Source organism: Lolium rigidum, chromosome 3 (genome assembly GCF_022539505.1).
Source record: "Lolium rigidum isolate FL_2022 chromosome 3, APGP_CSIRO_Lrig_0.1, whole genome shotgun sequence".
NCBI classification, from domain to species: domain Eukaryota; kingdom Viridiplantae; phylum Streptophyta; class Magnoliopsida; order Poales; family Poaceae; genus Lolium; species Lolium rigidum.
Window position 1 is genome coordinate 49,895,679 of NC_061510.1, and position 11,838 is coordinate 49,907,516.

General features: G+C 41.6%; 1 protein-coding gene and 1 long non-coding RNA gene across 2 annotated transcripts; both read right to left on the minus strand.

Annotated features, from left to right (window-relative positions):
• Positions 1-222: 222 nt before the first annotated feature.
• Positions 223-6,496, minus strand: LOC124701580 (omega-amidase, chloroplastic). The gene is made up of 10 exons (XM_047233670.1): positions 6,218-6,496; positions 5,998-6,114; positions 3,338-3,562; positions 2,831-2,924; positions 2,328-2,402; positions 1,366-1,444; positions 1,148-1,163; positions 956-1,036; positions 639-721; positions 223-552 (listed from the first exon to the last, which is right to left on the minus strand). The coding sequence occupies exons 1-10, from the start codon at positions 6,479-6,481 to the stop codon at positions 474-476; spliced, it is 1,113 nt and encodes a 370-aa protein (XP_047089626.1). The 5' UTR covers positions 6,482-6,496; the 3' UTR covers positions 223-473.
• Positions 6,497-6,910: 414 nt separating this feature from the next.
• Positions 6,911-11,111, minus strand: LOC124701581. The gene is made up of 4 exons (XR_007002095.1): positions 8,349-11,111; positions 8,052-8,258; positions 7,707-7,780; positions 6,911-7,626 (listed from the first exon to the last, which is right to left on the minus strand). It is a non-coding gene; the product is annotated as an uncharacterized LOC124701581 (long non-coding RNA).
• Between the last annotated feature and the right edge of the window lie 727 nt (positions 11,112-11,838).

Consider the following 11,838-nt stretch of genomic DNA (forward strand, 5'->3'; position numbering starts at 1 on the left):
GGAATGAGCTAGGAACGCCGGACAATATTTAGAACACGTCCAGACCGAAGCGGCCTTTGTAACGTGCGACTGAGAGAGGTTAAGTGTCCAGCGTCCCCCAAATCCATTTGAGGGAAGCGGCTGGAGATACTCGTAATTAACCCTGTACAAGGCTAAAAACAGGCTGGAAGAAGTAATCAAGTTTTATAACCGAACATATACAGCAACACCGTCCAACAGAGGTTGAGTAAAGGTCTCGATTTTTATTCCTGCTAATGAAGAAGCGGTCTCGATTATTTCCCAACTAGGGCAATTGTACAAGTTGCATCGCATGTATCCTTATTCTTTCTTGTCCCCTTTTCTCACACTATGTGTCTCTGCAATTGTGCAAACTACAGACAAAGATGGGCACATACATCTCACGAACCCAAGCATGAGCCAGCCTTTACAATCAGCGGCGATTCTTGCTTCCCAGGCCATGCCTAGCCGAGCAACTACTTCGAACCTGATCCCTGAACATCTACCAACTGATAGAGATCTCCACGTCGTTGATGTCGAAGAGGGAGAAATTGCCTGAAGAAAACTTTGGTCAAGCTAATAGATCAAGCTGGAAATGAACAGTGAGGTGGAAAAGCAAATGATCAATTCATTCTGCTTACCTTCTCTGCTCAATCAGTGAATAATCAACCTCAGCTATTATGGTTGCTTCATCATGCTCAGTTGTCGCAATCACCTCACCAAACTAGAAATAATATGCCAACAGTTAACGTGTGAGATCACCATAGCATTGCTGGTGTAGAGTTTTCAGGTTGCTCAGTGTATGAGATAAGCATGATTCAAGGCAAAATCATTATAGCAGTATTCCATGTGTTAATGCTGAATTTAATTTTGAAGTTTGGACACTGAAGCACAAAACATCTGAAGGCTCCTGGTAAATTACGGAAGAACTGGAATCTTAAATCTATAATCGACTCACCGGTCCAACAAGAGTGGAATGTCCCCAAGCAACATAACTTGAACTGGTATCTCGAGCTGGAGCACAGGTGGCAACAAAAAGCTGGTAGAATAATGATCGTTAATATTTGAAAGTGAACAACTGGAAGCGACAGTGGTGAGTTCCTGTACAGAAAAAAAAAACACCAAGGCGGCACAGCAGTGTTCCACATACCTGGTTGTCCGTAGCCCTGTCATTATAAGAATTTATTCAGAACAGAAGCAAAACAAAGAGATGATGCAATGCGAAATAAGTACAAAAGTTACTTCAGATAGTACTAATAGAAAAACATTGACAGAAAATTGAGCTTTTGACTACATATGACACATTTAAGCTCATTATTTATCCCCTGCAGTTCATCTCTAGGTGCAAATGATTCAGAAGATACATACCTTGCCCGCTGAAGCAACTCCCAGTGCAATGGCCCAGTAGTCATGTTGAAAGCACCAGGATAGCATAGTAAGTGGGCACCTGTAGTCAACAAATGAGCATTATTATATTTTTATGATTTTAACATGGTCGTAAAACAACAGTGAAGTTGTAAGGTTTATGTTAATTGTAACTAAAATTCTAGAAGTGGCAAGCTATCATGGACTCAGTCCCAGTGGCAAGCAACACATGTAGTGCAGGGTCTGCAGCGCATGAAAAAAATGCACACAGTTACTAGTAGCAAAGCCTCAACTCATTTTGGTTTATCTTATTGAGCTGCATTCATATGTCATAAACTCATGATTTTTAGACCAAAGATATTTTGAACCAACTTTTACTAGAGGGAAACAAAGCGCGCACATCTCATAGTTTGTCATAAACTCATGACAGTTAATCATGCTAATTGCATATTTTTATGATTCCTTTCTTGAGAGACTGGTTTCTTGGTTGTTAAACCGGCGATGTATAGAAGCACAGGTGTACTTATTAAGCAACAAAAATTAAGCAAATTCTCTACTCTATCTCCCTTTTGAACTAGGCTTCAGAGCCTTGTTAAACAGAATGGAGAAACAGCCTCCTGCAGCAGTCCCTTAACCAACCAGACCCATAACACAAGCCAACGAACCAAATTAAATTATACTTCGTTATGGGCTTCTGAGACCAAAGATGTGATCCATCATACACATACAGAGCTTAGAAGCTGCCATGAACCAAATGCAGTGGCAAATTCCATAGCATTGAAGCGAGTATGTGATCCACCATATACATACAGAGTAAGTTAGAAGCTGCCATGAACCAAATGCAGTGGAAAATACCATATCAATGAAGCAATCCAATTGAAGTATTTTGAGATGATCACAGTAAAAACACCACCAACAGATAAACCATGTATGAACTGTAAAGATAGGATGTCAGAAATGTATACCTCTTGCAGCATAGAGCATTGCCAATTCCTGGAAACGGATGTCATAGCAAATGCCTATACCAATTCGGCCTACATCTGGAAACAATCAACACTATCAGATTTTATAGCAATAAAAATAAATAGTTGTGTTATATCAAGAAAATAATAAAACAGAACAAAGACGACTGAATTCTTCCATCTACAAGAAATTGCAAATGGAATCAAGAGAGTAGAACTAAACGAATAGTCAAAGGAACAATCAGGACCAAAAGCTTAATAATATATCCAAAAGAGATTCTTAAAGCCCAGAAACATGGGCAATTTATATGGCAAGGTATGGCTTTAACAATAGCAACATCAATCATTTAACATTGAACATGTTCTATTTTGTAAAACACTTAAATGGTTAAACAACACAATTCGGACAAAAAAAATTAAGAATACATGGTATCTTAAACTTGATCATCTCGTTTGAGAACTATCTTAATTATAGTATGCAATTACAGCAGAGTAATAAGACAAACCAGTGTCAACAATAGTAAGATCCTGCCCAGCAGTAAGTGTTTTTGATTCCTGGAATGTAATCTTTCCTGGAATATCAATGTCGAAGAGATGAACCTGCATTCATGAAAAGTTTCATTGATGTGACATATAAAACACTAAGAATGAAGTACCTTGCGAATAATATTGTTCACAGTGGATGAAAGAAAATGCCAGAGAAAAAAAAGCATTAGTTAACTAACAAAAAGTTAACTAATCAGCTTGCGCAAATCAGTAAAGTGGCCAAATCTGTGTTTTTGTGAGAACATATATTACATTCGTGGAAGAGCATCTCAGTACCATGTGGAAACAGCATGATTAACATTGAGTTGCCGACAGTAGTAAAACAACTGCAACTTTTGAAATAGCATGTCTTTTGAAACCCAATTTGTCCAATTGGCACACATTACTAACATAACAAATTTACATGCCTTCATTCTTCAGCTACTATAAAAACAAATTAGTTGGCTGAAATAAGTTTCCAGACATACCTTTCTATGTTTACCCTTCAGTTTTCCATCTGAGCCGAAGACACAGCATGTATTGTACAAGTTGTTACCAGAACGTTCTGATATGGATCCCCCAACAAGAGTAATTTGCAAGCTGCGAGCAACATCTGACATCATTGAATATGAAGGAGCTGCATCACCACCAGCTTCAATGTCCTCAGCATACTCCGGAAAGCTGTCATTTGAATATGGACCATTCCATATTTCCTACAAGAACAAAACCAAGAAATTTCAACAGGTGAAGGGTAATAAACAACACGTAGATGTGCATTTCTTGCCACATGGTTTGATAATAGAAGGTAGACTAAATTATCAAATCAAAATCGCGCATGAGCTCATCGTTGCATGCTAAATCATTAGCACAAAATGTGGAAAAATCATACCATGTTTCAAAAGTGAAAATCTGTTCAACAAAAAAAAATTAAGTACTGAACTATATTTATGCACCTAGTGACACTTTATCCTAAGTTACAATTGACTAGAAAAAAGGTACACAGAAGCAAGTGTTCTGAAAACCTACTAATATTGTATTACGTACAATCTATTATATACTAAAAGCAATATGCAGATGTTTAAAAGAGGCAATAGTTGGATCAAAAACTTATGGCTATGATTTAACAAAAAAATTATTAATGGTCACATAACGTGTAACACCGTCTGACATGATCCATGTGCGGCAAGAGTATGTATCAAACAGGGAAACTCTGGTGGAAGATAAGACGTAATAGAATCTTTTTTATGGCATGAGACGTAACAAAATTGATCAGCTCTCAAGATATGTGTATCTTCAAAGGACTTGCCGATGCATGTGCGGCTGCGCACGCAAATCAACCATCAGGCCCCCATCATCAGCTGGCCGCTGCAGAACATGGTGCCAGGATGCACTGCATGCATGCAACTTGACAGCATGAGCAGAAGTGCACGTAACTTGACGGCATGAGCAGAGAGCAAGACTTTGTGCACATACGGGTGAAGACACTGGAGCTAAACGAATGTGTTTTTCTTTTGATTGGCCCATCAATTTACTCTCTCCGTTCGCGAATAAGTGCTTCTAGTACTTCTAGCTTTATCTTAAATGTTTAAATTTTTTACTAACTTAATAGCAAAACGTGCCAACATTTATGACACTAAATTAGTATCACTCGATCCGTCTTAAAATGTAGAATCATTACATACAAATTTGATGCAATATATGTTGCTACTTTTTTCTATAAAGTTAATCAAATTTTAAATAGTTTGACTTAAAAAATAGAAGTACACTTATTCGTGGATGGAGGGATTATTTTCTTGATCGAGAGTGCATCATGTGATCTCTAGATATTTGTGTCTTTGATCTATCTTTTCCACCTCATGTTGTACACAGCAGTGTATTTCATAGCTACTCTACGTATATGACAAGAACAAATATTTGTGGCTCTAATTTTGTAACTATTGACAAAATTTTGAACCAGAAAGTTATGCTTAAACCTTGAAAGTGAACAATCAAAACAAACAGTATGCCTTTGACTCAAGGTGTATACCTATATAGTTTAATAAGATTAATAAATGTATTTCAGCTTAACTAAGTGATTCAAGTGAGTTTAATTACATGTGGTTCACACCTAGAATTGCAAATATGGAGAACCGGAGGGACTACATATAAGTAGAGCAAATGAAGATGTTTGTATTGATTAAAGAATCATCGGAGCTAGCTAGATGTAGTAAGATATAAATGCATGTAATATTTTAGTTGTATCTATCCACTCATAAAGGTGTAGTAGTGCATGCATAAAAATAAGCAATCAAAATTGATATTATTTACGCGGCACTTTTGTTTGTGCATTCAGGGCTGATTTATTCATGCTTTAGATTGCTAGGAAATGAGATCTTTTTTTGTATTGAGTGGTACATTGGCAACACAATTTGATTGACTTCTCATGCGATCTTTTCTCTGTCTAGAACAAGACATATGCATCACATTTTTTGTTGATAGAATTTGGTTCTTCTAACTTTGTGATGACACTCCCGCAAATTAAAGATGTTTTCTGCAGAAATTATGTTGTACTTGGCACAATTTTTATGGTGACTATAGAACTGTTTTATTTCTAAATCCGTAAGAAAGAGATTCCTATAGTGCGCTACCAATATGTTTGACATTTACAGACACTGCCCTCGCATTTGTGAGGGCCACCGTGCTACCTGTAGAAAATAACAGAACTATATAGCAAATTTAGAATTCTGCTCATGGGCGCCTAGGCGTCAATAGCCAATACCACAATGTTGGCAACTGTCAAAGTAGTAATACACAACATAGTGAACCTGCATCCTGGTACAAGTAACTTTTACAGCGCATCTCAACATTACAGCTAATATTGATGTATCCGATACCCGCAAAAAAAAGATGTATCAGAGGTAAAACATGCGTATGATATAATTCGGTGACATGATCCTCTAACGACTAACCAGTCACGCTTGATTGTTATACAATCACCACTAACCAGTCAACCAAGGTAACGAGGCTACAGTAATATGCTTCCACCAACAGGTTTTCGTCACTCGTATACAGTCAGCAGTCAACCCTCAACGGCCCTCCCCTCCAAAGCGAAATTTGTAGTAGGTGATAATAAGAGAGCTTCCTTGGTAGAGCATGCATAGGCACTCACCGGGAGGAGCACGAGCTTGGCACCGTCGGCCGCAGCCGACTCGATGGCGGCGCGGGCGCGTGCGATGTTGCGGGCCTTGTCCGCGGTCACCGAGAGCTGGCACAGCGCCACCTTGAACTGCGTCCACAGAACAGCGAAACGCCTCTCTCAGATCAGACCCCGACCCCGACCAGACCCAGAAACTAGAGAAATTCGATTGAATCGGGGCAGGGAGCGTGACCTTGGAGAGCGGCGGGGCCGGGGGCTCGACGGCGGGGGGCGAGCGCGCGGCCTCCGGTCGGAAGGAGGAGGCGGCGGCGGCCATCGCGGCGAGACGGAGACGGCGGCGGAAGGGGAGGCTGGTGGTGGTGGGAGTGGAGGTTGGGAGGCGGGAGGGCGAGAGGAGGGAGAAGGCTGTGGATGTGGCTGCGGCTCTCATCGGGGGACGGTGGCGTGGTGCAGTCTGCAGTGTAGTGTAGTGTAGCGGGAGGCCGGCGTGAGTCATGACGCCGACCGGAAGGGAGTGGGGAGCCGAAGATGGGCTTCGGCTGACAGTGGGGCCGGACGTCAGTGTAAAATTGGTTTTACTTAGACTATACTCACATTAAAGATGAGAGTGATGCTTGTACTATCATAAGTAGATGCCGTATTATACTAATTTCAAAAAAAAAAGATGCCGTATCATACTAGAAAATTTAATATCAAATACATCTTATACATTGATTTGTATTGAGATTCTATAAATCAATTAATATAAAAAGACTATGATACTACTACCTCCGTCTCGGTTTAACAGACGCGCACGCAACCCAAAAATTACTTTAACCATTACTAGTTAAATGCCTGTGCGTTGCTACAGGAGAAAAATATATTGTATCAAACCAAAAATTTAAATGGTGTTCTTTTTTTGGTATTAACGTGAAAGATATCTTCCTCTCTCTCAGATTGTCTATCCACTCGCTTGCCGGTTAAAGCTAGTGTGTTTTTACTTCCAACCAGGAACATCTTGTTTAGCATCATTTCTTAGTCGGGTGAGTGCATTTTCCTATTCCTTAAATCTCCACTACTAAAATCCCATCCGTTTAACTTGCCATGAAACCCACGGCGCTCTACCTTTTTGCTTCACCATGTACCTTATCCTATCCCAGGAATCTTTGACGAGGTTCATGCCCATTAGCTGTCAAGTTTGTATTTCATATGCATTTAAACATTAGACACATGAAAATCACATGTATAAAAAATTGTCACATAATATTTTAAAATGGTAAGATTCTGTTTTGCTCAAATGTAATTTGACAAAAGGCTATAGAATCTGGAGCAACCTAGCTAATACATGCATATATGTCACTTACGTAAAACTACTGATACAGAGACATGTCAATTAACTAACATTATTTCCTCCATCTCATGTGATTCGTGCATTGCTTACAAAAAACTAAGATACATAGTCATATAGATATGGATCAAAATGTACTATGTAGTATTGACAAGTTTCCACCATAGTGACTCTCTTCCCTGATGTGGGCTCTAATTTCTCTATCCCCACGCTATGAGATAGACAAAGTGTAGTCTACCAACCTGATAAACGCTCTTTGTCCAGTTCCATATCTAGTACGTCATCCCTCTCTCCTCCTTCGTCACCCATATTATCTAGAAAAATGAGTTATATTTTTCTCTATGTTGCTGAAGTTGATGTACATGCATGTTCAGTTGCACAAACTTCATAATACCTTCAGGAATAAACACCGACCATTAAAAAAGAAGCACTGCATCCGAGTTTATATTTCAGCAATGAACTCTTTGCCTGGGAATGAAAAAGGACAACATTACGATATCAAAAAAACAAAAAAAAACTGAATCGCGTGGTACACGTGATATGCCACTCTCAAAAAAAAAAACTGACACAAAGGATGATTAGCATGCATAGAGGATTTTAAGTAATACATATCATTCAAAATAAAACATGTTGACATGGCTTCAAAAATAATCACATAACAGATAAATTAATTTCAGCTTCCTATTTAACATGACATAAATATGAGATAAAATTCTCTAGGTAGACAATTTAATCTCACCTGCTAAAAAGTTTTGTGATGCGTAATTTTATAACTTGCACTTGTCATCTACAACTGTATACCCAGCTCATATATGCCGGACAAGCTCATCCTGAATCAGTTGAATGTTACTAAAGCCCATTGCTAGAAGCAACCGCACAATATTTGGAAGTACAAAACACTTCTCGCCATTATCCGCCACCGTGGCTGAGCCATACGATCCAACAACTACAAAATAGGAAAGCATTCCAGTTTTAGGTAAACAACCAATCGACCGAACATTTAAAATTTCCTTAGACGCCCAGAGAAGTCCGTTACTTGCAGCAGAAGAATATGGCTCTTCCCCTAATAACCTTAATGACTCTACGAAGTTAACATACTGATGGGTTGTTGGTTAAGATACTCTGCCCCGAGAGGCCTCCATCACAATCCCTGAAAATTGAGCTAATCAAGCAGCACAAATTCCACCGAAATTTGTTTGGCGGACTTAGTGAATTATAGTTGGGGGCTACCAACAAAGTCACATACAAGTTAACGAGCACAGGTGAAACATAATTCAGATAACGACATATCTACATTGGTCAGTGAAGCATTCTGTGATGAAGGTGGCATAAACTTCTGTAAAACAATGTTACCTCAATCCTTCATGCTCTCCAAATTCAATTAATATCCACATCTGTTCGCGAGGAGAAACTATTTTCCTCCAAAATAATAATTTAATTTTGCCCAGTTGATGGAAATCCTACAGAGATAATACATGTATAGTGGTTAACCTGATTATGCAAGCCACCAAAATAACTGGATCATAATCCATGGAAATACATTATTGAAAAGGACTCTGTAATGAAAAATATACCAACACTTCAAATCATATATCTCTAGAATTAGCATGTTTTGAAGGGCGTCCTCCTTAGGATGCTTAGGAGATGAGGCGCCCTAGCCAAGTCTAGAAAATTTTCCCGCTTTAGGCGTCAGAGCAGGGGTAGAGCGCTTTAGGACGCCTTACCGCCTTAAAAAAAACGTGATAGTGGATAATGCAGTATGGCAATTAGACCTTGCTCATGTACTTTGTTTGAAGAGATAATAAGATCAATAAGTAGCATTAGAGCAAGTGTCGAGATGCCCATAGTAAATCACAGAATATGATTGCTCTAGTGGCTGCTAACTTTCAATACCAATCGCACTTAATATTTTTCTTACACATTCTCCCATGATATCTTGATTCTAGAGTATTGTACCATACAGATAGTTTGCTATCTCTAAAATACCAAGAACTAAAGCACCATCCCCACTCACAAGTTAAAATGATGCCAAGAAAAATCAGTGCAGGTCGCAAACTCACTCTCACCAGAACCTGGTTTAGACATGCCTAACTAATAGTCAGTCCTCACTAAGGAGTTATATATATGCAATCTTCAGAGCTTGTGGTCCCAATTAAAGTGAACCATTCAAAAGTACTAATTCTCCGTGTAGACCGTCTCATGAACTCCTTCCTTAATCTTGCTAATGATGAGCATAGTGCAGGTATCAACATGCATAATCTTGTCAATCCAATAAAGCTGGTTCCATGGTTGTGCAGATCACTGGACGTGAACTTGCTTGGCCTTTGCACATGCCAATTTTTTCTAAATGTGTATATTTGCAAAGACATACTGTATTAGAGGCGATGAACAAGCTTTACGTCGATTCAAAAAGTTATGAAACTTTACTTCTGGATATTAATGTTAAATACATGACAGGTCTCATTAGAAAAATATACTGTATTAGATTAGTTGTAGGCATCCAATGGAATCTTGCATAATAACTGAAATGTATGGCAAGCAAGTTAAAAGTTGCACATATCTGCGAGGAATGGGAACAAACAAGTTATACATGGATCAATGAACTTATTGTATTTCAGAGTAAATTGCAGGACCTGTTATATTTCACAAATGTTCAAGCAGAACAATTGCTGTACTGAAACCAGCAGGTGATTGGACTGAAGATTTTTACCTAGATCAGATCGGGTGGATCAGCTCAGAGCTCCTATTCTACTTGTAGGAACTGCATATGACCAAACAAATGCTGCTCACCATTAGCAATTTAGCATCTCCCTCGCGAGGAACTTCATTCAAATGCACCCTCTCAGGTAGCGCGTACTTTTCCGTTTGCGAGGCACTAACTTTGGAACCCACCAGTACAAGAACTCTCACATAGAAAGAACATGGCCGCTGGCCAGCGCAGCAAAGGGAGAAGTTTTAAGTCAACCCCAACACCGGACCAGAGGAGCCAACCAAAGAACGAACCAAACGAATGATCAGTTTATCACCAATTAAAGAGAGGCCGGCCCCAGCCAACTCAGTGGACGAATCACATGTTGATCGAGGATGCGCCTGCCGGCGGATAATCTCTCCGTGCGCGAGGATCCAGAGCTCGTCGATGTGTGTGGCCTTAGGTCCGACAGGAACTCCGATCAAACTGTTCAATTCTCATGGCGTCCACCGTCCCGCGCGATCGGGGATGGGAGAGGCGAGGCGTGGTGGGACAGAGGAGCTTAATTGAGGAGAAATCTTAGGATGCGTTCGGCGCGACGGCGGCAGCCCCTTGGTAAGCGACGTGCTTGTGCGAAACTGCTGATGACCGTCTCCTCCGTAAAGGCGGCGGTGCAACAGATCAAAGATGCGTGATGCGGCGGCGGCGCTTGGGCAAGGTGCGGAAAGCGAAGGCGCCGTGAGGGGAAGGCTATGCTGGAGGGGAAAAATCGGTGGGACGGAAGGAAGAGGCGGAGAGGGACTAAAATAAGCCGGTGGTTTAGCGCTGGAAAAAAAACGGTGGGACGAAGACTGAAGCGTCGGACGAACAGACCACGTATCTATATATCTATACCTAATCTATACCTAATAATAAAGGAGCTAAGGTTTCTGCCAATGGATTCTGGCCGCCACCTAAATCGACTCGACTCATGTCGATCTCCGGTCACCGACGACCTCTCCTCTGGACGGTGGAATGATAACGCGGCGGCCATAGAGCTCTTTTTCCCCCAAGATCCAGGCTCTCTTGCAGCTTCGCGCCCATCATCATCACCAAGAAGGCGTCTGCGGTCTGCCCAGGGACCGAAGCAACGCTGTCCGCTTCCCAGCTCGGCGCGCGACCGATGGCGCAGCCCCCATGCCCAGCATCGCGCGCGGCTGGAGGTGCCACAGCGAGGCGAACATCTGTATGCGAACGCAACACCGAGCACCGCGCCCGTCAGCAACCAACACAGCGGGAGGCTAAAGCCTCAAATGGCGGTGACCCAAACCTGTGAGGCGGCAGAGGCCAACACCCCGCGACACTAGAGGATCCAGATGCGGTTCCCGCCGAGCAGGCCGAGCTCTGAGGCGGACATGGTCGAGACGGCCGACACCGGTCAAGGCTCGTGGCGGTCAAGCCAGCAGACGGACGCAATCCGGGCTAGAGGCGGTGAGGTTGAGGCTGGAGACGCATGGGGCTAGCGGCGACGCACAGGGTCGATGGATATGCGGGGTCTGAGACGAGCGGTGGCGGCCGGTTGGACTGAGGAAAAGAGGAGCCAGACTGCCAGAGGTAGGAGACGATAAGAGAGCGATGTGGTCACGCAACCTGAGCGTTATTTCCTTTTTTTGTTTGGTAATTTTCTATTGCAACCTGAGCGGCTTGCGAGGGGTCCGCGGTGTGGGTGGGGCTCGATGATCGCTGTCATTGCACGATGGGCTGGGCCACAATACGTTTAACGTGCTACACCAACAAAAGTCTATGCGCTTCAACGTGGAATAAAACCTGGGTTCAATATATGTTTAGTCCCACCCTG

Coding starts and splice junctions, on each gene's coding strand:
- LOC124701580 (XM_047233670.1), bottom strand. CDS start 6,481: ATGACTCACGCCGGCCTCCCGCTACACTACACTACACTGCAGACTGCA. Junction 3,563..5,997: donor CCAAGCTCGTGCTCCTCCCG/GTGAGTGCCTAT, acceptor TTGTTCTTGTAG/GAAATATGGAATGGTCCATA. Junction 722..955: donor ATTCCACTCTTGTTGGACCG/GTGAGTCGATTA, acceptor TATTATTTCTAG/TTTGGTGAGGTGATTGCGAC.